The 24,206-nt window shown below is 39.9% G+C and overlaps 1 protein-coding gene across 3 annotated transcripts in view; it reads right to left on the bottom strand.

Annotated features, from left to right (window-relative positions):
- LOC124721297 (glucoside xylosyltransferase 1) overlaps positions 1-24,206 on the bottom strand; it is a 150,554-nt gene that overhangs the window by 57,231 nt on the left and 69,117 nt on the right. For all 3 annotated transcript variants that reach the window (XM_047246206.1, XM_047246204.1, XM_047246205.1), the window contains exons 2-4: positions 22,316-22,466; positions 1,984-2,118; positions 1,712-1,904 (exon numbers count right to left, since the gene is read on the bottom strand). In XM_047246206.1, the coding sequence (XP_047102162.1) occupies positions 1,712-1,904; positions 1,984-2,118; positions 22,316-22,466 (479 nt within the window). The remainder of the gene's footprint in view (positions 1-1,711; positions 1,905-1,983; positions 2,119-22,315; positions 22,467-24,206) is intronic.

Genomic DNA, 24,206 nt, shown 5'->3' on the forward strand with positions numbered 1-24,206 from the left:
GTCTTAACCTGGACATAGCAAAGAATATATTTCCTTCTTTTGAGAACACACGACAATGTCTTCTCCTTGACCCACCCTCTATGACTTGCTGCTGGTGTTGCCCTACAACACTTACTGACACTGGGCTGAAGCACTTCCGAAACCAATTTGTTATGGTCGCCGACTGCCAGGCTGGAAACCCCTACAAGTTTTGTAAGGATGCGACAAAGGACCTGCATGGCATTGTTAGATGCAATGAAACAGTATTCAAGATTATTTCATTTATTACTCAGAATACAAATCATTGCCATGACTTGTGCAATGGCCGATGGCTATGTAAGCCAGAGAGGAATCTGCTGAATCCACCAATGGACTCTAGATTGCCAAGGATGCTGCTCCAGCTCACAATGGAAGTCTACAACACCCTTGTGCGGTGGTTTGCCGTCCACTGCCCTGTCAATAGCCCTGCAGGGGCGGTGACCACCATGGTGTGTGTGTGTGTGTGTGTGTGTGTGTGTGTGTGTGTGTGTGTGTGAGTGAGAGAGAGAGAGAGAGAGAGAGAGAGAGAGAGAGAGAGAGAGAGAGAGAGAGAGAGATCAGTGGTGGCTGCTGTGCTGACTTCAGTACTGAGTGCTAGAATTTTAGAATTTCATTATTCATGGCTATGAATTACTGACCTTCTCATAAGGTAGCAAGCGTACGACCAACATTAGAACACTCTCATACAAGATGTTACCATACCATAATCGGAAAATAGGGTACAAACAACATGAATGCCATTGATCCTACTTACTGAGTGGTCTAGGCTAGTGGGGACGGAGTATTTATGTCATTGAGGACAGGCTCTGCTCTACGATGTCATCCATAATGACCAAATCATTTCTGCTGTTCTAAAGTTGTCAACAATGTTCAGATCTGCTACGTATGCGTAACAAATTTATTACTGAGCCTTTACTGCTTAGTTAAGCCCCTGCTAGTTAACATTTTGAAGGTAGTCCACTCTGAACTTTTCTAACGATTTTCTGCTTAGCTCATTTGCAGTCTCACTGAAGAATGTCGAAGTTGCTACCTTTGTGACCAAGTAACAGTGTTAAAATGTTAACTCTTCTTGTATTGCACAGCTTTCGAAACTTCACCATTATTTTGTAATGGTGGCTGTTTGCACTTAGTAAATTTTACTCTCCCATTTCCTTACTAATTTTTTGTGCAACACTTCACTGACCTCCCTACCTGAGCAATAATGGAAATTGTCTAGTTAACCATGTCTAACAATTGGTTCACACAGTTCAGCATTACTAATCAGTTGTTTTTATGCTTACAAGTGTGACGCTCCTGGTGCAAGCATTAAATTTCATCTTTAGAGTAACCCAACTGCACAATGGAATTTACTGTACACAACTCCATTGACAAACCTAATTCGTGGAGCCACCTACAATCAGGCTTCATTTCAACTCTGTTTACTTCGAAGACTCATTCTTCACAAGAAACATGTTTATATACAATGCCTGCACTTATACACCCTGAGATGCATAACCTGACATTCAATGTATTGTATCCCCAAGACTTTTGCCTACAAACTGCATGAACCAGTCAGATGCATGGTGATATAAATTACTTGTTAATAGTAAACAAAGTTTACAGAGGATTCATATAAACAGTTCCCTGGAACTACAGATTATGAGATATCACTAGACAATTATCAAAGGCATATGAGCAACCCAAACTAACATACCTAGTTTTCCATAATATGGATGCCTGGCAAATCTGTTGTACCAGCCAGTATTTGGATCTTCATGTTCAGGAGTTAAAGCTGCTATCTGAGATGAATTCATAAGTTCAAAGTGTCTCCACACATCCTCTAATGGTCCAAGAAATAAGGTATCTGTATCCACATACAAAAGAGCATCAATGTGGCTCAGAACTGTCTGTAAATAATAAATGCAAACATTATGTATCATACTGACATCATTTGATTGAGTATTATAGTTATCTGCAGTTACTCACAGGCAGAAATAATCTTTGAGCTGCACAAGGTTTGAATAAACGTCTCCACTCACTAGTATCTCCCTTCAGGGGGAATGTGATATGGTGTAATTCATATGAAAATGAGTTATTGACCAGATTTTGCCATTCATTGAGCTGGAACAATACAGAACAGGCATTATTTAAAAAGTTTGCAATGTGATATCAAGACTTAAAAAGAAAATAAGGAAGTATGAATATAACCTGTCATTCAGAATGATATTTTCACGTCGCAGAGGAGTGCACCAACATAAAACTTCCTCGCAGATTAGAAGTGTGTGCTGGACCGAGACTAGTTGTGATTTGTGCTTGGGTAACTCAGTTGGCAGAGCACTTGACTACCAACGGCTAAGGTTCCAAGTTTGAGTCTCAGTTTGACACACAGTTTTAATCTACCAGGAATTTTCATATCAGCACACACTCCACTGCAGAGTGAAAATTTCATTCTGTAAAAATTCCCCCAGGCTGTGGCTAAGCCATGTCTCCGTAATATCCTTTCTTCCAGGAGTGCTAGTCTTGCAAGTTCCACAGAAGAGTTTCTGTGAGTTTGGAGGGTAGGAGATGAGGTGCTTATGGAGGCAAAGCTGTGAGAATGGGTCATGAGTTGAGCTTGGGTAGCTGAGTCAGCAGAGCATTTGCCTGTCAAAGGGGAAGGTCCCGAGTTCGTCTTGGTCCGGTACACAATTTTAATCTGCCAAGAAGTTTCATAATTGCCCTTAATACAGTTTACTGTTACTAAAATGATGAGGCATCTGAAAGAATCGTGGACTCAGCAAGTAATTGAAAAACAATATAATGTAAGGCAGAAAGAGGCTGTTATAGTACTGTTCAGTTCTTCTATTGGTATGACCTTAAAAAGAAAAGGAGGGGCAGCCCAGATTCAGTGTACGCATCTCACACATGTGAAAGCTCGTCAAACTGAGATCTTACTCGTCAAAGTATATCTTCTTTTCTAATGACAAGGGTTATTTGGCAAGTAAGGTCTGATCAGTTGTGAAATGGAAACCACAGTGAAATTCAAAAATGTTTTATTCAGAACAGTTAGCTACAACCTCCAGCTACTTCTCTACATAGTCGCCACACCAAGACATTTGTTATAGTGTTGTACCAACTTTCCAATACGCTCCTCATACAAGACAGCCATCTGTGCTTCCTGCCAATTCTGTACACTGGTCTGCAGCTCATTTGCTGCAGCAAAATGTTGTCTGTTGCCTTCATTGCCCCTGCAGTGTGCGGCCAAAAATTGTCACTTAAAATGAAATGTATGACAGTTACATTATGTAGGGTTGCACAAAATCAGGCAAAATATCTCAGCAGGCACACACCATTGGTGGAAAATACTATTATCTAGGCACCTTTATGTGCTCACTGTGCACTCAGAACTGAAAAGAGCAACATGATGTTATTGACAGGCATGCTAGAGACATGCCCAACACATCTGTGCAAAGCTTCATTGGATTTTCATTGTGGTTTCCATTTTGTGATCAATCAGACATTACTTTTCGAATAAACCTCATATTTTGGCAACAGGTGTACACTGCAACCAGTTAAAACCTACAACCCAACTCCAGAAATCTTTGTCCTCTCCAATTCTTTCCACCAGCCTATTCTTCAATAATTCTGGCTTCCTTTCTCTATCCAACTATAGCAATCCAGTCTTGTACAGCTATTAGGTTCCGATTCTTTTCACATGTTTTATCAATTCCTCTGTTTCCTTATATATCTATTTCAGAATCACCAAATTTTCACTGTAGAGGTTGGCATATTTGTGTCCTGTGTTATCTTTGTTTCCTTTTTTTAAAAAAAATTCAAATGGCTCTGAGCATTACGCACTATGGGACTTAACGTCTGAGATCATCAGTTCCCTAGACTTAGAACTACTTAAACCTAACCAACCTAAGGACATCACACACATCCAGGGCTGAGGCAGGATTCGAACCTGCGACCGTAGCAGCAGCGCGGTTCCGGACTGAAGCGCGTAGAACTGCTCGGACACAGCGGCCGGCTGTTTCCTTCAAAGCATTACTCATTATTGTCAACAAAAATCACATCATTTGCTGATGTTATTTTCAGTAGTGAATTCTTGCCTCAAAAACAAGTCTTAATTCTCTTTCAATTTCAGCTCACTAATCTCTCTTACATAAAATTCGGTCTATCTAACTCTCCCTTCAGAGTTTCCTGTTACTCTGTAATATTCAACCATTGTATGCTCAAATTCATAAATGACTGTGTTCATCCTCTTCACAATGATCCCTTACCGCACAGTTCTCAACCACAAAACTGAACAGGGGAAAAGTTTAAATCTAAATCATGTCTTTGGCTGAGATCTGTCACAGACTGAGCCGTAAAAAAAAAATAGAGTGATACAGAAAAAGTGCTACCTTCTAAGATCAAATGAAACAGCAGATAGGAAATTTGGAATCCATGATTATTTATTTCAAGTTTATTTACTTAACTTTGCCACATTTAGTATGTAACAAATCTCAAATTTATTATCAAAGCTTAGTTTCAAGAGAATAGTGATAACTTGGATATTTTTGTAGCTGGATCAGCTTCCAGTCTCTGGCATAAGCCTTGGCTTTTGGTTAGTAGATTAATGGCAAGTCCATGAAGCTGGTGAATCAGAAGTGATAATCTCTTGCCGTTGGGTGAGTAACCAGTTGGTGGCTAGGTGGAAGCCCTGTCCTTGAGGAAAGGTACTGTAAATAAGGGTGATGATGTCCAAATAAGTGGTTCTGGACCATATGGCCCTAACTATGAGAAAAAAATGGCTCTGATGCCGAGCTCCAAGTCCTCCATCACACGTCCCCTTGTACAGAGTTTATGTGGACAAAGTGCCCCTTGCTGTCCTTTGGACTGGTTTGGTTTGGGCTGGTAGGAGGTGGAGGTCAGCAACATCTGAATTTAATTGAGAGCCACAGGCTTCCTCCAATAACCATGGCACATAATGTGTTAGCAGGTATGAAATATGCAGATCCCAAGATAAGAGACACTTTTCATGCAAAAATATAGATAATAAAAGCTATGCTCAACAAAAAATAATAGTATTCAGTATTCAGTTTATTCACCATCGACCAATTACAGTGGAATAGGTCTGAACATTAAATATACAATTAACAATAACTTTACAGTAAAGTTTTTACATTTTAATTCCACTTCTTTTAGGAATATTCTTATATACTAATGTCAGTGATTATTTCAAAATATTCTGTTATCTTATAAAATGGGTGTTTGAGTAACCAGTCATAAATCTTACATTTGAAAATATTACTGGCCAGTGACCAAGCAGATGCTGAAAGTTTATTGAAGAGTTTTAAACTCATTTTTTGTGAGAGTTTGCAGTCTTTGTGAGTCTGTGTCTTGGTATGTCGAGGTCCAGTTTGCCTCTGGTGTTGTGGGGATGTATGTTCTCTCTGCTCTCGAATTCATTTAAGTTGCTTTTGACATAAAGCAGTGCTGTGTAAATGTATGGATTCACAACAGTTAATATCATGTGCTTGATAAAGAGGGGGCAGCAGTGTTCCTTAGGCTTAACTTTGCTCATTATTCTGATTACTTTTGTTTGAATTCTCAGAATTTCACTGACAAAGCAAGAATGTCCACACAAAAATACGCCATAGGAAATGTGTGATTGAAACAGGACAAAATATACCACCTTTAGATACTCATCAGTGACTACACCTGTCAGTCTCCAGATGAGATAACACACACTTGCTATTCTCTTGCAGATATGGCTAATATGTTCCTCCCAGTTTAATTTTGAATCAACATGGAATCCTAACAATTTTACCGATTTCCTTTTAACAGCTGTAGTTAAACTCAGAATTAGTTCTTGTGTTTTATCAGTATTACATAGGAGTTCATTAGAAGAAAACCAATTCATTACTAGTTCTAGTTTTTCAAGTGTTGCCTGATGCAGTTCTGTTGTGTCATGGTGTGTATTGAGCAGTGTTGTGTCATCTGCATAACACACAATTGAATTTGCTGCTTCACAGTAAGGTAAGTCATTAATTGCAATGATGAACAGAAAAGAACCTAGGACTGAGCCCTGAGGCACTCCAGTCTGAACTTCCTTCAGTGAGGAGCATCTATTTTTAATTAATACAAACTGTCTCCTGTTACTTAAGTATGATTAGATTACATCTAAAGATGGTTTGAGTATGCCATAAAATTCCAGTTTTGCAAGTAGGGTGTTAAATGGTATGCAGTTGAAGGCTTTACTAAGATCACAATGTATAACTGACACTAGATCCTTCTTTTTGAATGCAGTTAACACCTGGTTAACATCTTCAGTGACAGCAGTAGTGGTATTTTTACCATGTTGATATGCAAACTGTCTGTTGGAGAGGAGCTCATGCTTTTCAAAACAGTTATTTAGTTGGCTGTACATTAGATATTCAAAAACTTTAGAGAAAATTGGGACAATAAAAACTGGTCGATAGTTTTGGGGCAGATGCTTATCTCCCTTTTTAAAGACTGGTATCACTTCAGCAGTTTTGAGTGCATCTTGGAAAACTCCCGATTCTCAACACACATTAAAAATGAAAGAAAAAGGTTGACAGATAAAGTGTATTTTTTTTCATTACATAGTTATAGAACCAATAACAGTCCATACTTTTGGAGTTGGTGAACTTTGCCATAGCTATTACAATATCCTCTGGGGTTACAACATTCCAGTGGAAAGTATGCCTCCTATGTGGCACAGCGCCAAGATGATCTAGTGCACAAGAGCCATTTTGCTTGATTTTGTTTTTCAGCTCAGTCACTGAGGTTAGGAAGTAATTATTTACTTCTTCTGGGACCAGCATTGCATCTTGTGTGTGGGTTTGTGAATTATATTGGTTGATGATGTCCCATGCTGATTTACATTTGTTGGGAACACTTTCAATGTAATGTTCACATGCATGTTTTTCGGCCAAGTACAGTTTGTCTTTGTAGGTTTTTTTTTAATTTCAGATAAGCTCTATAAGAAGTATTATCTAGCTCAGGTCCTTGTTTAAAAGAATTTCTATGTATTCTGTACAGACTGAGCATCTCCTCCATAGTGAGAGCTAGCTTATCTGTATACCCTTTTGGCTGTTTGTTTTTCTTTTTATGCTTAGGGCTTCTTTTGACTAATGGTGAGCAGGAGTACCATAACTTTCAAGTATTTTCAGGAAGTTGTTAAACACCATTTCACCAGCACCCTTCCCAGGTTGTGTGTTGTATACAAAGTCCGAGTTAATATCAGATAATCTGTCAATAAATAAATTAATATATTCATCTTTCTGCCCTCTTATCCACGTAGCATTAGACTTGATTCTGACTGATGTGTCTGATTTAGGCAACTGATCACAGCAGAATGTTAAAATCAACAGTTCAAGATCAGCTATGGCTCCACTGGCAAGTCTGACGTCATACATATCTCTAGAAAAATGTACTATAATATTATCTAAGCACGCATTATCCCGTGTTGGTCTGTAATTTGTACATTGTAAATTTAGTGATCTTTAAGACATTAAAAAATGTTCTAGTAACATGTTCATCACTGTTGGCCATTTCGATGTTGAAATTGCTAAACATAATTAGTTTTGTTTTAGATTTTAGTGTTGTTGTTGTTGTTGTTGTTGTTGTTGTTGTGGTCTTCAGTCCTGAGACTGGTTTGATGCAGCTCTGCATGCTACTCTATCCTATGCAAGCTTCTTCATCTCCCAGTACCTACTGCAACCTACATCCTTCTGAATCTGCTTAGTGTATTCATCTCTTGGTCTCCCTCTACGATTTTTACCCTCCATGCTGCCCCTCCAATACTAAATTGGTGATCCTTTGATGCCTCAGAACATGTCCTACCAACCGATCCCTTCTTCTAGTCAAGTTGTGCCACAAACTTCTCTTCTCCCCAATCCTATTCAATACCTCCTCATTAGTTACATGATCTACCCACCTTATCTTCAGCATTCTTCTGTAGCACCACATTTCGAAAGCTTCTATTTTCTTTTTGTCTGAACTATTTATCGTCCATGTTTCACTTCCATACATGGCTACACTCCATACAAATACTTTCAGAAATGACTTCCTGACACTTAAATGTATACTCGATGTTAACAAATTTCTCTTCTTCAGAAACGCTTTCCTTGCCATTGCCAGTCTACATTTTATATCCTCTCTACTTCGACCATCATCAGTTATTTTGCTCCACAAATAGCAAAACTCCATTACTAATTTAAGTGTCTCATTTCCTAATCTAATTCCCTCAGCATCACCCAACTTAATTCGACTACATTCCATTATCCTCGTTTGCTTTTGTTGATGTTCATCTTATATCCTCCTTTCAAGACACAATCCATTCCGTTCAACTGCTCTTCCAAATCCTTTGCTGTCTCTGACAGAATTACATTGTCATCAGCGAACCTCAACGTTTTTATTTCTCCTCCATGGACTTTAATACCTACTCCGAATTTTTCTTTTGTTTCGTTCACAGCTTGCTCAATATACAGATTGAATAACACAGGGGAGAGGCTACAACCCTGTCTCACTCCCTTCCCAACCACTGCTTCCCTTTCATGTCCCTCGACTCTTATAACTGCCATTTGGTTTCTATACAAATTGTAAATAGCATTTTGCTCCCTGTATTTTACCCCTACCACCTTCAGAATTTGAAAGAGAGTATTCCAGTCAACATTGTCAAAAGCTTTCTCTAAGTCTACAAATGCTACAAACATAGGTTTGCCTTTCCTTAATCTAGCTTCCAAGATAAGTCGTAGGGTCAGTATTGCCTTACGTGTTCCAATATTTCTACAGAATCCAAACTGATCTTCCCCTAGGTCGGCTTCTACTAGTTTTTCCATTCGTCTGTAAAAAATTCGCGTTAGTATTTTGGAGACGTGACTTATTAAACTGATAGTTCGGTAATTTTCACATCTGTCAACACCTGCTTTCTTTGGGATTGGAATTATTATATTCTTCTTGAAGTCTGAGGGTATTTCGCCTGTTTCATACATCTTGCTCACCAGATGGTAGAGTTTTGTCAGGACTGGCTCTCCCAAGGCCATCAGTAGTTCTAATGGAATGTTGTCTACTCCCGGGGCCTTGTTTCGACTTACGTCTTTCAGTGCTCTGTCAAACTCTTCATGCAGTATCATATCTCCCATTTCATCTTCATCTACATCCTCTTCCGTTTCCATAATATTGTCCTCAAGTACATCGCCATTGTATAGACCCTCTATATACTCCTTCCACCTTTCTGCTTTCCCTTCTTTGCTTACAACTGGGTTTCCATCTGAGCTCTTAATATTCATACAAGTGGTTCTCTTTTCTCCAAAGGTCTCTTTAATTTTCCTGTAGGTAGTATCTATCTTACCCCTAGTGAGATAAGCCTCTACATCCTTACATTTATCCTCTAGCCATCCTTGCTTAGCCATTTTGCACTTCCTGTCCATCTCATTTTTGAGACGTTTGTATTCCTTTTTGCCTGCTTCATTTACTGCATTTTTATATTTTCTCCTTTCATCAATTAAATTTAATATTTCTTCTGTTAGCCAAGGATTTCTACTAGCCCTCGTCTTTTTACCTACTTGATCCTCTGCTGCCTTCACTACTTCATCCCTCAAAGCTACCCATTCTTCTTCTACTGTATTTCTTTCCCCCATTCCTGCCATTTGTTCCCTTACGCTCTCCCTGAAACTCTGTACAACCTCTGGTTTAGTCAGTTTATCCAGGTCCCATCTCCTTAAATTCCGACCTTTTTGCAGTTTCTTCAGTTTTAATCTACAGTTCATAACCAATAGATTGTGGTCAGAGTCCACATCTGCCCCTGGAAATGTCTTACAATTTAAAAACTGGTTCCTAAATCTCTGTCTTATCATTATATAATCTATCTGAAATCTGTCAGTATCTCTAGGGTTCTTCCATGTATACAACCTTCTTTTATGATTCTTGAACCAAGTGTTAGCTATGATTAAGTTGTGCTCTGTGCAAAATTCTACCAGGCGGCTTCCTCTTTCATTTCTTAGCCCCAATCCATATTCACCTACTACGTTTCCTTCTCTCCCTTTTCCTACTACTGAATTCCAGTCACCAATGACTATTAAATTTTCGTCACCCTTCACTATCTGAATAATTTCTTTTATTTCGTCATACATTTCTTCAATTTCTTCGTCATCTGCAGAGCTAGTTGGCATATAAACTTGTACTACTGTAGTAGGCGTGGGCTTCGTGTATCTTGGCCACAATAATGCGTTCACTATGCTGTTGGTAGTAGCTTACCCGCATTCCTATTTTTTTATTCATTATTAAACCTACTCCTGCATTACCCCTATTTGACTTTGTATTTATAACTCTGTATTCGCCTGACCAATCGTCTAGTTCCTCCTGCCACCGAACTTCACTAATTCCTACTATATCTAACTTTAACCTATCCATTTCCCTTCTTAAATTTTCTAACCTACCTGCCTGATTAAGGGATCTGACATTCCACGTTCCGATCCGTAGAACGCCAGTTTTCTTTCTCCTGATAACGGCGTCCTCTTGAGTAGTCCCCGCCCGGATATCCGAATGGGGGACTATTTTACCTCCGGAATATTTTACCCACGAGGACGCCATCATCATTAACCATACAGTAAAGCTGCACGCCCTCGGGAAAAATAGCGGCTGTAGTTTCCCCTTGCTTTCAACCGTTCGCAGTACCAGCACAGCGAGGCTGTTTGGTTAGTGTTACAAGGCCAGATCAGTCAATCATCCAGACTGTTGCCCTTGCAACTACTGAAAAGGCTTCTGCCCCTCTTCAGGAACCACGCGTTTGTCTGGCCTCTCAACAGATACCCCTCTATTGTGGTTGCACCTACGGTACGGCTATCTGTATCGCTGAGGCACGCAAGCCTTCCCACCAACGGCAAGGTCCATGGTTCATGGGGGGAAGAGATTTTAGTATTTTCCTCATAAGCATCTCAAATCTTTCGAAAAATGTACTTACATCTCCACCTGGTGATATATATAAGCTAACAATCATAGTATTCCCTGCATTTAGTCTTATACAGCTAAATTCTCCATCTAGCTCTGCACAGTAAGAGCTAACATCTATTTTGGTAAACATTATAGTATCTTTAACAAATATTAGAACACCTCCATTGTTTCTTTCACTTCTACTTGACCTTCTGTCAGCCAATGTTCTGAGACACAAACAACATCAACATTTTCAATACTACAAAAATGTTCTAATTGTAATAGTTTGTTCCTAATGTTCGTTTGCATCACAGTAACAGATTTATGTTTATTGTTTATTGTCTGTGAACACACTCTCATATGAATGTTGCTTTTAGCACCTAGTTCAAGTACAGGAGGTTTATTACCCGCCGATTCACTAACTTTTATACTAAAAAATGAGGTACATTCCAGGTATTATTCAAACTGCTACTTTTGTAGATTGTTTTACTCCATGTGAGTCTTTCTCTAATTAGTTTCTTTGACACGTTCGCACATAAACTTTTTTCCTTCATAGTTTAGGTGGCACCCATGTCTGGTGTGAAGGCTACACTGCAGTTTACTTATGTCAATCACAGCACAATTTGCGTATTCAGAGCACAGTTTCTTTATTTTAATATTTGTTCTTCGAATTTCTTTATTAACACACGAACTATAGATCGTGCCTATGAGGTACTGTAACAACAACTGTATTCTTTGACTTATTTTTTTCTAGAAAGTTCTGAAGCACTTTTACACAAACATCTGCTTCATTTTTCGCAATATCATTTGATCCCATTATGCATACGACAAAGTCATTTTCTTGCATGGATTTTGTTTGAATGCGAGTGTCTAAAATGTGTTTAGTTCCTGCTCCAGGTTTGACAACATTGGTCACTGCTATGATTCGATTTATTTCTCGAAACTTACTAGATATACTCCTGCCATGGCTGCCTGTTAGAAAAAGCACACTGTTCTTTTTACCTGATATTCCCCATTAATCATCGTTTTTCTCAGAGTGATTATTCGTTTTCAGCGCATTGTCTTTTGCGAGGTCTGGGTGATTTACACTCTCTTTAACACCGTCACTGGGCTGCAGAACACCGTATTTGTTTTTATCCATAAATGTAACTGCTGTTGCAAAGTTCGTTGTTATTTTTCCAGCTAAAGTCCTACCTTTGTATCTCACTTCTTTCCACTCGGACAATTTGTACCTTTCGTCAGGTGCCACTTCACTTGATTTGTTCTTCGACTGTAGTTCCCCATTTTCATTCTTGAGTGTGATGATTTCACTTCTTAAAGTGTTGACTAAGAATTGTAGGCCTGAAACTCGTTCTCTTAAATTTGTTATTTCGATGTTACTATTCTCGCAAACTCCCTTTTTAGCACATAACTAACTTTTTCTCATATTACAGTTACACACTTCTACACTCACGGCCATCTTGAACGTTTTGATTTGGTAGCCATATCTCCAGATCTACAGACTGGCAAACTTTATTAATGCTGTGAACTAAAATTCTTACTTCTGAAACTAGGGGCACAACAGGAGGGAGGTGAAAAAGTCTGCATTTCTATTATAGGTGACCAATAGAAGATAAGGGGTGAGTATAGCAAAAATGGAAGAAATAATGCTATGTAGAATTAAGAGGTCATATACTCATTTTAGACCATGTATTAGATGCCAATACAAGACTAAACATGTAATGGTCAAGGCACATGCAAAGATATTAATGAAGATTAATAGTAGGACTGAAGGAAGCAAGATTAAAGTTTAATGTCTCGTCAACAGTGCAGTGATTAGAGGTGGAGCACAAGCTTAGATTATAAAAGGATGGGAAAGTAAACTGGCCATGCCCTTTTCAAAGGAACCATCCAGGAATATGCCTGGTACCATTTAGGGAAATCACAGAAAATCTAAATCTGGATGACTGGATAGGGAATTGAGCTGTCACCCTTCCAAATGCAAGGCTTATGTGCTAACTCGGTAATAGTAAGACTGAAGATAGTAGAATAAAATAAAACAAAATTGTTATATTGTACAAAATTGCAGACAGACAAAATGCCAGCAAAAGGGCGATAATCTAGAACAGGACTAGGAAACTAAACAAGGGAGAAGTAAAACAAACAGGACGGCTTAATGAACGCTAAAATTACTAAAGCATGCATTAATAAAAATTAAATCTGCGTTTGCTTTTATCTGTAAATCAGGGTGGTAGGTAAAGCAGCTGCACTATTCTAAAGTAAGAGAGAAAAGGAAGGGCAACAATATTGTGGAAACCACTTCCTTCAGCAGCTCTCCATCATCCCCAACCCCTTTACCTCCAGAATCCCTACTTGCCACTGTCGATTCCAAACCCACTACCTCATTCCTCATACACCTAACTAACTTTATCCTAACACACAACAACACAAGGAAAGGTATACACACAAATCTACGGCAGAGCCTGGTGTGACCCACATGGTACCCTCCTATGCCAATCTCATTATGGGCCCTCTACAGGAAAGCTTTGTAGCCTCCCAAAACAACAAACTCCTGGTCTGGTTCAGGTTCATTGATGATATCTTCATGATCTGGACTCGGGGACAAGACACCCTATTCACATTCCATCGCGTGTCATGGCGGCTGCAGTGTAACACGTGTTAAGTTCGGCTCGCGAAATTTAGTTGAATTCGAAGGTGTTCTCGCAGGTGGTGTTGTCTAGTACCAGTGGAAATTGTGTAAACAACAGTGTTCTGTGCAGCAGTGCTATTTTTTTCTGTGCTCCGCCAATATCTTCGAGAAAATGGTAAACAGAAGAGTCAACAGCAGCGGGGAAGCAGCAGGTGCGGCGGGCTCGCTCTTGGCGGAAGGTGTGGCCGCGGCTCCCGGGTCCGCTCTGAGGTAAAAGCTGAGCTTCGCGATAAAAACAATCTCGATCTGATAGCAGGCACTATATCAGATACTGTAACGGCAGCAGTATTGGCCAAAATGCGTGAAATCTGTGTCTGAATACGAGAAAAAGGCACAAGAGTTGGAAGTGAAACTATCTGCCGCAACAGACGAGCTAGAACAGTACCAAAGGCAAAATAGTCTACGACTGTTTGGAGTAGCAGAAAATAAGGAAGAAGACACAGACAACCTGCTTATACAGGTTACGCGTGAAAAATTAGGCGTTGAAGTGACTAAAGCAGACATTGACAGGAGCCATCGGGTGGGACGAAAACTGCTAGGTGTTACCAAACCTCGTCCAATAATAATTAAATTTGTCTCTTACCGAAAAAGGGCAGAGATCTTTACGCAGAAGAAGAAGTTAGCAAGGACAGGGCTTACAATAAGAGAAGATCTGACACACGAACGACTAAAGATTTTAAACAGTGCCAATCCCATTTTGGTCTTCAGAATGTGTGGACTCAAGATGGCAGAGTAATCATTAAGACAGCAGCTGGAAAGAAGACAGTCACAAACATGGCAGAACTGAATAGTATTAAGTGAAGATACTCGAGCCAAAAGTGCAAACTTAACACCATTTGCAAATTGTAACAGCCCTATACTCAGATATACTGTCTTGTAATTTTATTAACTTTTTAATTATACCCGTAGTTTTACCTTCAACTAATTGTTTTTGAAACTGTATTAACTTTTTACTATTTTTTTTGTACCTGTAGCTCTAACCTTTACTTAATTTTAGTTACTGCTAATACTTTTTTCATTTTCTCAGTTTATTCTCTTCCATTCTGTAATAGTTCTATTGCAATTATTAGTCTCTCCTTTAGTTCGTTAATCACCTATCTCTTCGGTTTAAATTGTTCATAACAAAAATCACTATCAGTATCACTTTAGCAAATTTCAATCTAATTGTAGCTTCCTACGATAATCACTACCAGTATCACTTTAGTAAATTTCAATTTAATTCTAGCCTCCTCTTCAACCAACTAAACTACCACGTAATCCTCCAATCCGAAACGTGGTTGAAACCACACATATCCTCTGCATCTATTCATCTCCCACGGTACACATTTCTTAGGGCGGACAGATCAAAAAAGCGAGGTGGCGGGGTCGGCGCGTATATACGAACAGATCTCAAAGCGAAAGTCTTATGTACGTCAAACCCTGCTGAAGAAAGAGAGGCTGAATTCATGTTCACTGAAATAAATATACAAAGTCGGAAGTTCTTGACTGGCGTCGTGTACAAGCCGCCAAAAATAAGCTCAATGAGTTCCTTTCAGTCGGAATTACATTCACTTCAGTGTCAATACGAACATGTCATCGTAATGGGTGACTTGAACATAGACATGCTAAGAGGCACTCCCTCCGCAATAAACCTAAGAAGACTGTTTAGTTACAATAGCATGAACATTCTTCCATTACAACCTACACACCATACGGCGCACAGTCATACTCTTATAGACGTAATCGCAACGAAACAGACTGACAAAGTAAGAGATGTTGGTCAAACATCGGCCCCTGGCCTCTCAGCACATGATGTAGTATTCCTGGCCTACTCTGTGCAGCCCCCAAGGATCAAATTGCGTTACATAACTTGTAGGAACATGAAACGTATTGACCTTGACGCTCTAACAGCCGATTGCTCAGAAATCTCATGGCATCAAATAATCAGAGAACCTACAATGGACGGCAAAATTAACGAACTTGGTGATAAACTCACTGCCCTCTATGACAAACATGAACCCGTACGCACAATTCGTGTAAGAAAATCTCCTGCTCAATGGCTGACAGCTGAGTTACGTCAAATGACGACTAATAGGGATGCTGCCCACAGGCATTTCAAGGCAGATCCGAAACCGGAGCGTTTCGAAGAATATAGAAAGCTACGGAACAGAGTGAGACAATGCATTCGCAATGCTAAAATCAGGCACGCTCACTCCCTTGTATGCAGCGATCTGACGCCCACGACTCTATGGAAGAATCTCCGTAGCTTGGGGGTCGAAAAGGCAAAATCGGAAACAACTTTTCATGTGTCAGCTAACGAATTAAATGAATTCTTCTCTGCACCTCTGAATACCAGCACGGCTGATAATTACCGTCCACAAGAATCCCCAAACAGGATAACTAACAACGATGCCTTCCATCTAAAACATGTAACAACAAATACGGCAAGAAAAGCAATAATGAGAATTTCTTCTGATGCAATAGGCAACGGCAGTATCGGTATAACCGTGATTAAGAATGTTGCCGATATCTTAGTACCTGTCTTAACTGACGTATTTAATTTTTCCCTCGTGAACGGAATATACCACACTGCATGGAAAAGAAGCATAATTCGACCCATCCCTAAGATCGAAAACCCGCAACTGCCTAGTGATTACCGACCAATTAGCATACTGCCTGCTGTTTCCAAAGCACTTGAATGTGTTGTTCATGACCAAATCACTGAACACTTGCATGAATTCAGCCTATATGACAAATTTCAATCCGGTTTCCGTAAACATCACAGCACAAACACTGCTCTAATTAAAGTAACTGATGACCTGAAATATGCCATCGACAATCGAAAGGCAACAATATTGACGCTACTGGACTTCAGCAAAGCTTTTGACACTGTTAACTTTGACATATTGCTCAGAAAAATGCAACAGCTTAATTTCTCAGATAGTGCAATGAGATGGTTTGAAAGCTACTTAAAAGACAGACAGCAATGTGTTGTCTGCGTAAATGAAAAATCTTCCTGGAAATGTGTTTCCTCGAGAGTGCCACAAGGACCAGTCTTAGGACCACTTTTGTTTTCTTTATATGTCAACGATATTTCGTCGTTTCTGTCCCCCTGTAAATATCATTTCTATGCCGAGGACCTCCAGCTCCACCTAAGCGTCAGACCTGAAGATGTAAACACTGCAATCGCTCAGATGAATGATGATCTGTCTTCAGTAGTGACATGGGCGAAAAACCTGGGGCTTAAACTAAATGCAAAAAAGACGCAAGTAATCTTAATAGCCCATCAGAAATTAATAAGTTCAGATTTCCGCGAACGGCTACCTCCTATTCTGCTCGACGGTACTTTAATACCATATCAGAAAACAGTGAAGAACCTGGGTGTAACTTTGGATGAGCATCTCAACTGGGCGGAGAATACAGTCGCAGTGTGCCGAAAGACGTCAGCTTGTCTCTATGCTCTCAAAAAGTTTCGGAACATATTTCCACAGGACTTTAAACGCCAGCTCGTGCAAGCACTCGATCTACCGAACCTCCACTATTGTGATGTAATTCAACAAGGCATGAGTAGTGAAAACAAAAGACTGCTAGAACTAACCATGAATGCCTGTGTGCGTTACACCTGCAACATTCGCCGATATGATCATGTTAGTGCTTCATACTCCGAGCTAGGGTGGCTGCGGCCGGACAAATTGCGTGACTACCACACTCTATGTCTACTCCACCGACTCCTCGTCGCGCAAGCACCCCAGTACCTTGCTTCAGAGATTAAAAACCTGTCATGCCATCATAACCAAAACATGAGGTCACTCTTATTTGGTATCCTAACTGTGCCCACTCACAAAACAAAAACTTTTGCAAACTCCATCTCATTTGCCGCTGTCCGTCTCTGGAACAAACTGCCCCTTACCTTGCGCCAAATTCAATCTCCTGCTGCTTTTAAGAAGAAGTTGAAGCATTTCCTACTATCATCCTCATAACGTTCTCCACAAAATTAATGTACAAGGCCAATCCTCTCATCTGTCAAATAGCAAAGCTAGCGTCTCCTATCTTGCTCCTGAGATGCCTTCCTCTTCATCTATCCCTATTAGCCACGCTATCTTCTTTTCTTTCATATTTCCTTAATTAAGTTTCATCATGTCTCTCTATTCTTCTCCTCCCATCACCATCAGTCTCCCTCATACTCCCTGCTGCTAGCACTCCTATCTAAAATCTGTCTCTTCAATAATGTCTAATTATAACAGTACTTATGATCTACGAATATAAACTCTATATGTATGTATTTTTCCAGGTGTGCCTTTGTAATTGTTTATTTCACTTTCTGTACTAGATGTAGTTTAATATGCCTACTAAAACATATGAATGTAAAATAAGTAGAATGTCTGGTTAGATGTAAGAGGGGGCCTGATGGCCCTAATCTTGCCAGGTTAAATAAATAAATAAATCATAACCTCAACACCTCGTCTCCTATCTGCTTTGCCTGGTCCTCCTCAACTCAGCGTATCACCTTCCTGGATGGTGACCATCCTTGTCCGCATTAAACCTACCAACCACTAACAGTTCCTGCATTTTGATAGTTGCTATCCCTACCACATAAAAAAGTCCTTCCCATAAAGCCCACCATTCCGGGGACGGTGTATGGGCACTGATAAGAGCTCTCTTGCTACGTATGTTGAAGGTCTCAGAAAGGCCTTCACATACAGGCAGTTCTCCTAGACCTAGTCCACAAACTGATTCCCTGTGCGATACCCTCACACAACCCCTATCCTCCTCTCCCATCACTGGCCCCTCCCCCCTCCCAAAGAATCAGCTACAAAGGAGCACCCTTCTTGACATCCAATATTACCCCAGATTGGAACAACTGAACCACATCCTTCATCAGAGCTTTGGTTACCTCTCATCACGCCCTGAGATGAGTGACATCCTACCCAGGATCCTTCCCATCCCTCCCAAAGTGGTGTAGCGTCGCCCAACCAAGCTCCACAACAACCTAATCCATCTCTATGCCACTCCCAATCCCAACTCCTTGGCACATAGATCAAAGCCCTGTGAAAGACTCACGTGCAAGACCTGTCCAATCTGCCCACACATCACTTCTATTCCAGCTCTGCCACAGGCTTATCCTACCCCAGCAGTGACCAGGCCACCTGTGAAAGCAGCCATGCCATATGCCAGCTCTGCTGCAATCATTGTATAGCTTTTTGTATTGGTACAAGTACCATTCAACTGTCCAGCAGGATGAATGGCCACTGCCAAACTGTGGCCAAGAGCAGAGTTGACCATCTTGTGCTACAACATGCAGCCGAATATGACATGCTCGATTTCGATGGCTGCGTCACAACCCGAGCCATCTGGATCATCATCTCCACCACCAGCTTTCCCGAAATGTGCAGATCCCCTTCTCTGCTCCTTTTCACCCCCCCCCCCCCCCATTCCCCCCTTCCACCCCTACAGCCTTCCAATGATATGCCTGGTAGCCTTTTCTTGCCACTATCTAGTCCCTGTGCACTCCACTGGGATGCGCTGACTCTTCTCTTCCCCTCCCAACTCTTATCCTGCTATCCCTTCCCCACCCCACTCCGGATTGCTACTTCCATTGATGCAATGCAGTTGCATTCTGGCTGAAACAATTGGAATAGTGATCATGTGTGCACATGGTGTGCTTGCTTGTGTGAATGTGTGTTATGAGCTCTCCTTTCTGAAGAAGGCTTTGGTCAAAAGCCCAAGTGCAACAGTCTTTCCATTATGCCTGTCTGCAACTCAATAGATTATCTTTACAGAGTGTGGCAGTCTATCCTTTTCATACTATTGTTGATATTCCAAACTGGACTTTCCACTGTTAGAGAAAATGAAGAGAAACAGGGAAAGTGAAGACAAGAAAATGAACACCTATCAAAGAGAAAAACTTAATATAAAGTTAATAAAAAGGAAGTGATTTAGGGTAATCTGAGCCAAGAGGCGAAAAACGGATGCAACTTTATGAAATTTGCCCACTTACACGAAAATGTGTGGTGAAAGTAATAATAAATTGTGTGTGAATTTCTAAGCCCTGATGCTATGTATGATGAACCATGGAGTCTGGTCATTTTATTTGTAACGGTGTTTGTCACATTAAAGTACAGGCTTTACTGCAATGAAGTACTGCAACACAATGTGCTATTTAACTCATAAGTACAGTTTTGTCTTGGTTGGGATGAATACTGTTTTTTACCTATGTTGATAGATTTTGGTTCTGCACTTAAGTATCTTTGCCACAGAACTGATGGAAATATTCAAAATGCTTTTACCGTTTGTTTACTTCCATGCCACAGAATCTAAATTTTCATGATGAGTAAATACATCCACATGTGAAGTGTATTAGAAAACTCATGAATAATTTAAGTAGTGTCTTAACAACAATTTGAAAAAGAAAGATTGCTACTCACAAAATAGAGAAGGTCCTGAGTTGCAGACAAGCACAATGAAGAAGACTGCTAAACATTTGAGCTTTTGAAGAAAGAAGTCCACTTTTCGCCAACACACACACACACACACACACACACACACACACACACACACGTACACACGTCTCTGGGCACTGGCTCTACGGCCACTGGCGCACGACATTAAAGACAGTGGCAATGTGTGTGCAAGTTGTGCTTGTGTGAATGTGTGTAATTCTATTTTGCAAGAAAGGCTTTTTTGTCTGAAAGCTTGAAAGCTTAATGTTATGCAATTTTTTTCATTGTGCCTTCTCTAACTCAATACCTCCTCTATGTGGTGAGTAACAGTCTATCCTTTTTGTATTATTGTTATCCCACTCTGGACTTTCCATTATTTAAATAGTGCCCTTTTATTTTGTGATACAATACCAGCAATTTCCAAAGCATGTTTATTGAATACTCTTCTTCTTTGCACTCTAAACTCCTGTAGAATAAGTCTTCTGTGAGTAATCAACATCTTCATCTATCACATGGAAAATGATTAAATTTGCAAGAACACAGCTTCCCAAGTCATTCCCGCAAGTGCAGGTAATACTGCCCCATATCACAACTGTGTAATTAATTTTAGGCTGGTACATATTCCCAATCCTCTAAAAAGCCCTGCAAGATGCTATGTCTTCCATGAGGTACCTATTCCTAAGCTTCTTTTTTTTGTGGAAGCTCTAGTGATTTATATCCTGTTCATAACGCACCAACTGCAGTGATTTGAAGTTGAACAACAAAGTTCACTGGGCATTATTACAGTGTAGCTGGAATAACTGCAAAACTGTTCTATCTAGATGAGAGAAATTATGTTATATTACCATTATTTGTTATTAACTTTGATCTTAACCCTCATCCCATTTTTGCTGAACATGTATGGATCCCACAGAAACATCAGACACTACTGCTCTTCCTCACTCTGGGTGTACTATTTCACAAACACACGACCCAATCTGCTATATTCTTCTGCCCACTCGTCAATCCATCCAAAAACAATTATTTCAGCCTACATCTGGCAATATCTGTGGCATCAGTGGAAGAGAGACATTTTATATCATATATGAAGGAGGGATAAATAAAGTTGATAGCATTTAAACTTTGGTAGCAATGCCCAGTTATACATCTTATGCTGTTAAGGCTACGAATTTTGCTAGTGAATTACACCAAGAGTTCATAAAGTCGGAATTGGTAGCAAGCAATGACTAATTGATTTGTGGAGGTGTAGAGCTGGAAGACAAAGCTTGCACAAACACAAACAATGATGAAGACATTAAACAGTTTGCCTCATGTACATATAAACTTCAACAACAAGTGGACAGACTAAATGGAACAAGTATGCATGTAGACACAAAAATCATTATAATTAAGACAAATAAAATATATAATCAACAGGTGGAAAGTAAAATAGTACAAGCTGACAATGAAGCCACAGAACCAACTCTTGTGTTATATTTAGAGCAGCTGCAGACAATGACTGGATGGACAGCAAAAGTAAAACCAGAGGATTATGGCCAGGAGTGTGCGTGATGAAGTAAAACAAGTCTTTAAAACGAAGCTTCTGTTGTGTCTGCAACAGAAACTTTACAAGCAATGTGTATTGCCTACTTTTTACTGATGGAGCGAGACAGACATCTAAAGCAAAGGATTGCTCAATAAGTAATGGAAAGATGCACATAATAAATAATTAGGAGACACAGGGGAAACAAACAAATGGATCTGGCAACAGAATGTAGTAGAAGACAAAACTACATAATGAAAATAGCATGGAAGGGGACATGACATTTATCCAGGTGAATTGATGGACCAAGGAACACTCTTTGTTGGAGTCCTGGCATTAATGAAAGAGTAAGAACATTAATTACCTAATGGAAGGTGAATAAAGGATGTTAGAAAAATGTAGGCACAATAATGCATGTGTATAACTGAATGTGTATGGAAAAGTCTAGAGCAGGGTTTCATTCAGCAATGTATGTCATATGGCTGATAATAAGACTTTCCTACTTTATGTAGTGGGTCTCTATATATAGGTTCTGCATAGCCTCCACCTTCTACTTCCCCTAGCTTTACCTTCTTTTCTCCTTCACCTCTCTGTTGCCAGAGAAATATCTTTACACTTCAAAAGCTTCAACTTCTGTGACTATTTCACAGTGTATCTTTTACAAGTCACAAATTTCTTCTTTCTGATAACACTAGTTTTTTCACATATTACTACTCATGTCTTATTTATTTGTATTTTGTAAGTTTATTTATTAAGTTTACTTACTTTCTCTCTGAAACTAGGAATAAGATGATCATCTGCAACCACAATGAATTTCAATGGTGATTTAGTGAATAGTATTGCTGATTTTATCACCACTAGAGTTTCAGCTAGACGATCTCCACATGCGACAACAGCTAACACAATTTCGTGAAATCTGAAAGAAAAGGAGTAAAAAAATATTAATTGTAAGATGACTTTATTGCTCACAAGAATACTGTAATAGGGTCATAATGAAATACATACATGAACACAAGTTTACTTTAATACTGAAACAGAGATCAGCGCATATCCATACTTTACAAAATTTCCCAGAAGAGGGGCTTGCTGTAATTTAAAAGTACGTTCACTGTTATATCGGAGATATATGAAAAAAGTAGCACCAACTGCTCGGGCACACATGCAGTCTACACGGCCCCTGTATGTCTCAGCATCATGAGCTCTCCACGTCGCAGTCACAACCGGACACCAGGCAGCAATACCAGTGCTGGCAGAGGCTGCCATTTCCAAGGAATCTATTTGTGTCTGTACAACACGTAACAAGAAAATAGTATGACGAGAATTCCACAACTGACACCTACAAAGGCCAGTGCATGGAGTACACAAGCCAGTTCTTCTGGCTATGAGAGCCTCTCCTGGCCTCCGGGCAGTGCTACTCACCTCATTATCTCAGGACAGTCTCAATGCTCATTGCAGGGACCACTGCTGCTGTTCTCCACTTTCATCATTGTTTCGTTTGAGGACTTAGGCTGATTCGAGATAGACTTTTCTGTGCCTGTGTTGGACCTAACCAGGACGACATCCTCGGAAATTGGATTACTTCCCTGCAAATGCAGTTTCCTACAAAGCTCCTAGTGACGTTACTACATACTAGAAACAGTCTGGTATGCCAAGCTTCTGTACCAGTACCTTGCAAGACGTTGTATTTTTCTGTTTTTTGTTTTTACTGTCGAAGTAGACGTATTTTTGCAATCAATAAACTTGCTGAAACTTTATCACTATTTTTCCTGTCCCCCCCATGAGGGGCACTCCACTAACTACTACTCTCCAATTTAATTTAGAAGGTTATTCACACGAAGTATGAAGACTGGTGAACTTTCACAGTCTTTTTCTTCCCAACAAAAAGGATGGAAGGCAAAGTAAAGGGTTCTATATGTTTGACATTGCACTAATCATTGATGGCAATCTGAAGGACATACTATTCTTGAAGACTCAAGTTTGCCATAATTGTTAGTAATTATTTTTATTACTATCAAGGTTTGGCAAATCTATGCTGTCATCATCAGATCTTGTAACATTATTAGATGTACAAGTCTTTTACAATACTGAAAGTTACACAGAGATGTGTCAAATTCTAACAAAAAAATTTGGATAGAACACCAGCACGTTACAAATAAAATACCACACAATTAAAACATACAACACATTGTGCTGATGTCCCAGCATACACTAATCCTTGTGTATGCTGGGACATCAGCACAACATTTTGTATGTTTTAATTGTGTGGCATTTTATTTGTGACATTCTGGTGTAAGCAACATCCAACTAACATTAGTTTGGAGTCTGACAGTATGAGGGGGAGGGGGATCTGGAACCTCTGGGGTCAGTGGAGTAGTCATCTCTCAAAATTTCTTCCTTCTCTCTTTCACTGCTTTTGGCAACTGAGAATCTTGTCAGGGCTTGTCTGCCGTGGGTAAGTGGAAGAGGAGCATGCAGCCCTGGGACCCAGAACAGTGGCTTTTTCAGCCACTGGCTGGCGATGTGCCACTGGTCTGTTGATTTCAAGGAATAGGGTTCCCAAAAGGAAGATACAAGGTTAATACTGGAGCATTCATCCTCTCTTTTGAGGGGGATTCGATTCCAGACAATGTCCAACTCAAGGTTTAGTGCTGCAATG

Source organism: Schistocerca piceifrons, chromosome X, assembly GCF_021461385.2.
Source record: "Schistocerca piceifrons isolate TAMUIC-IGC-003096 chromosome X, iqSchPice1.1, whole genome shotgun sequence".
Lineage (NCBI taxonomy): Eukaryota > Metazoa > Arthropoda > Insecta > Orthoptera > Acrididae > Schistocerca > Schistocerca piceifrons.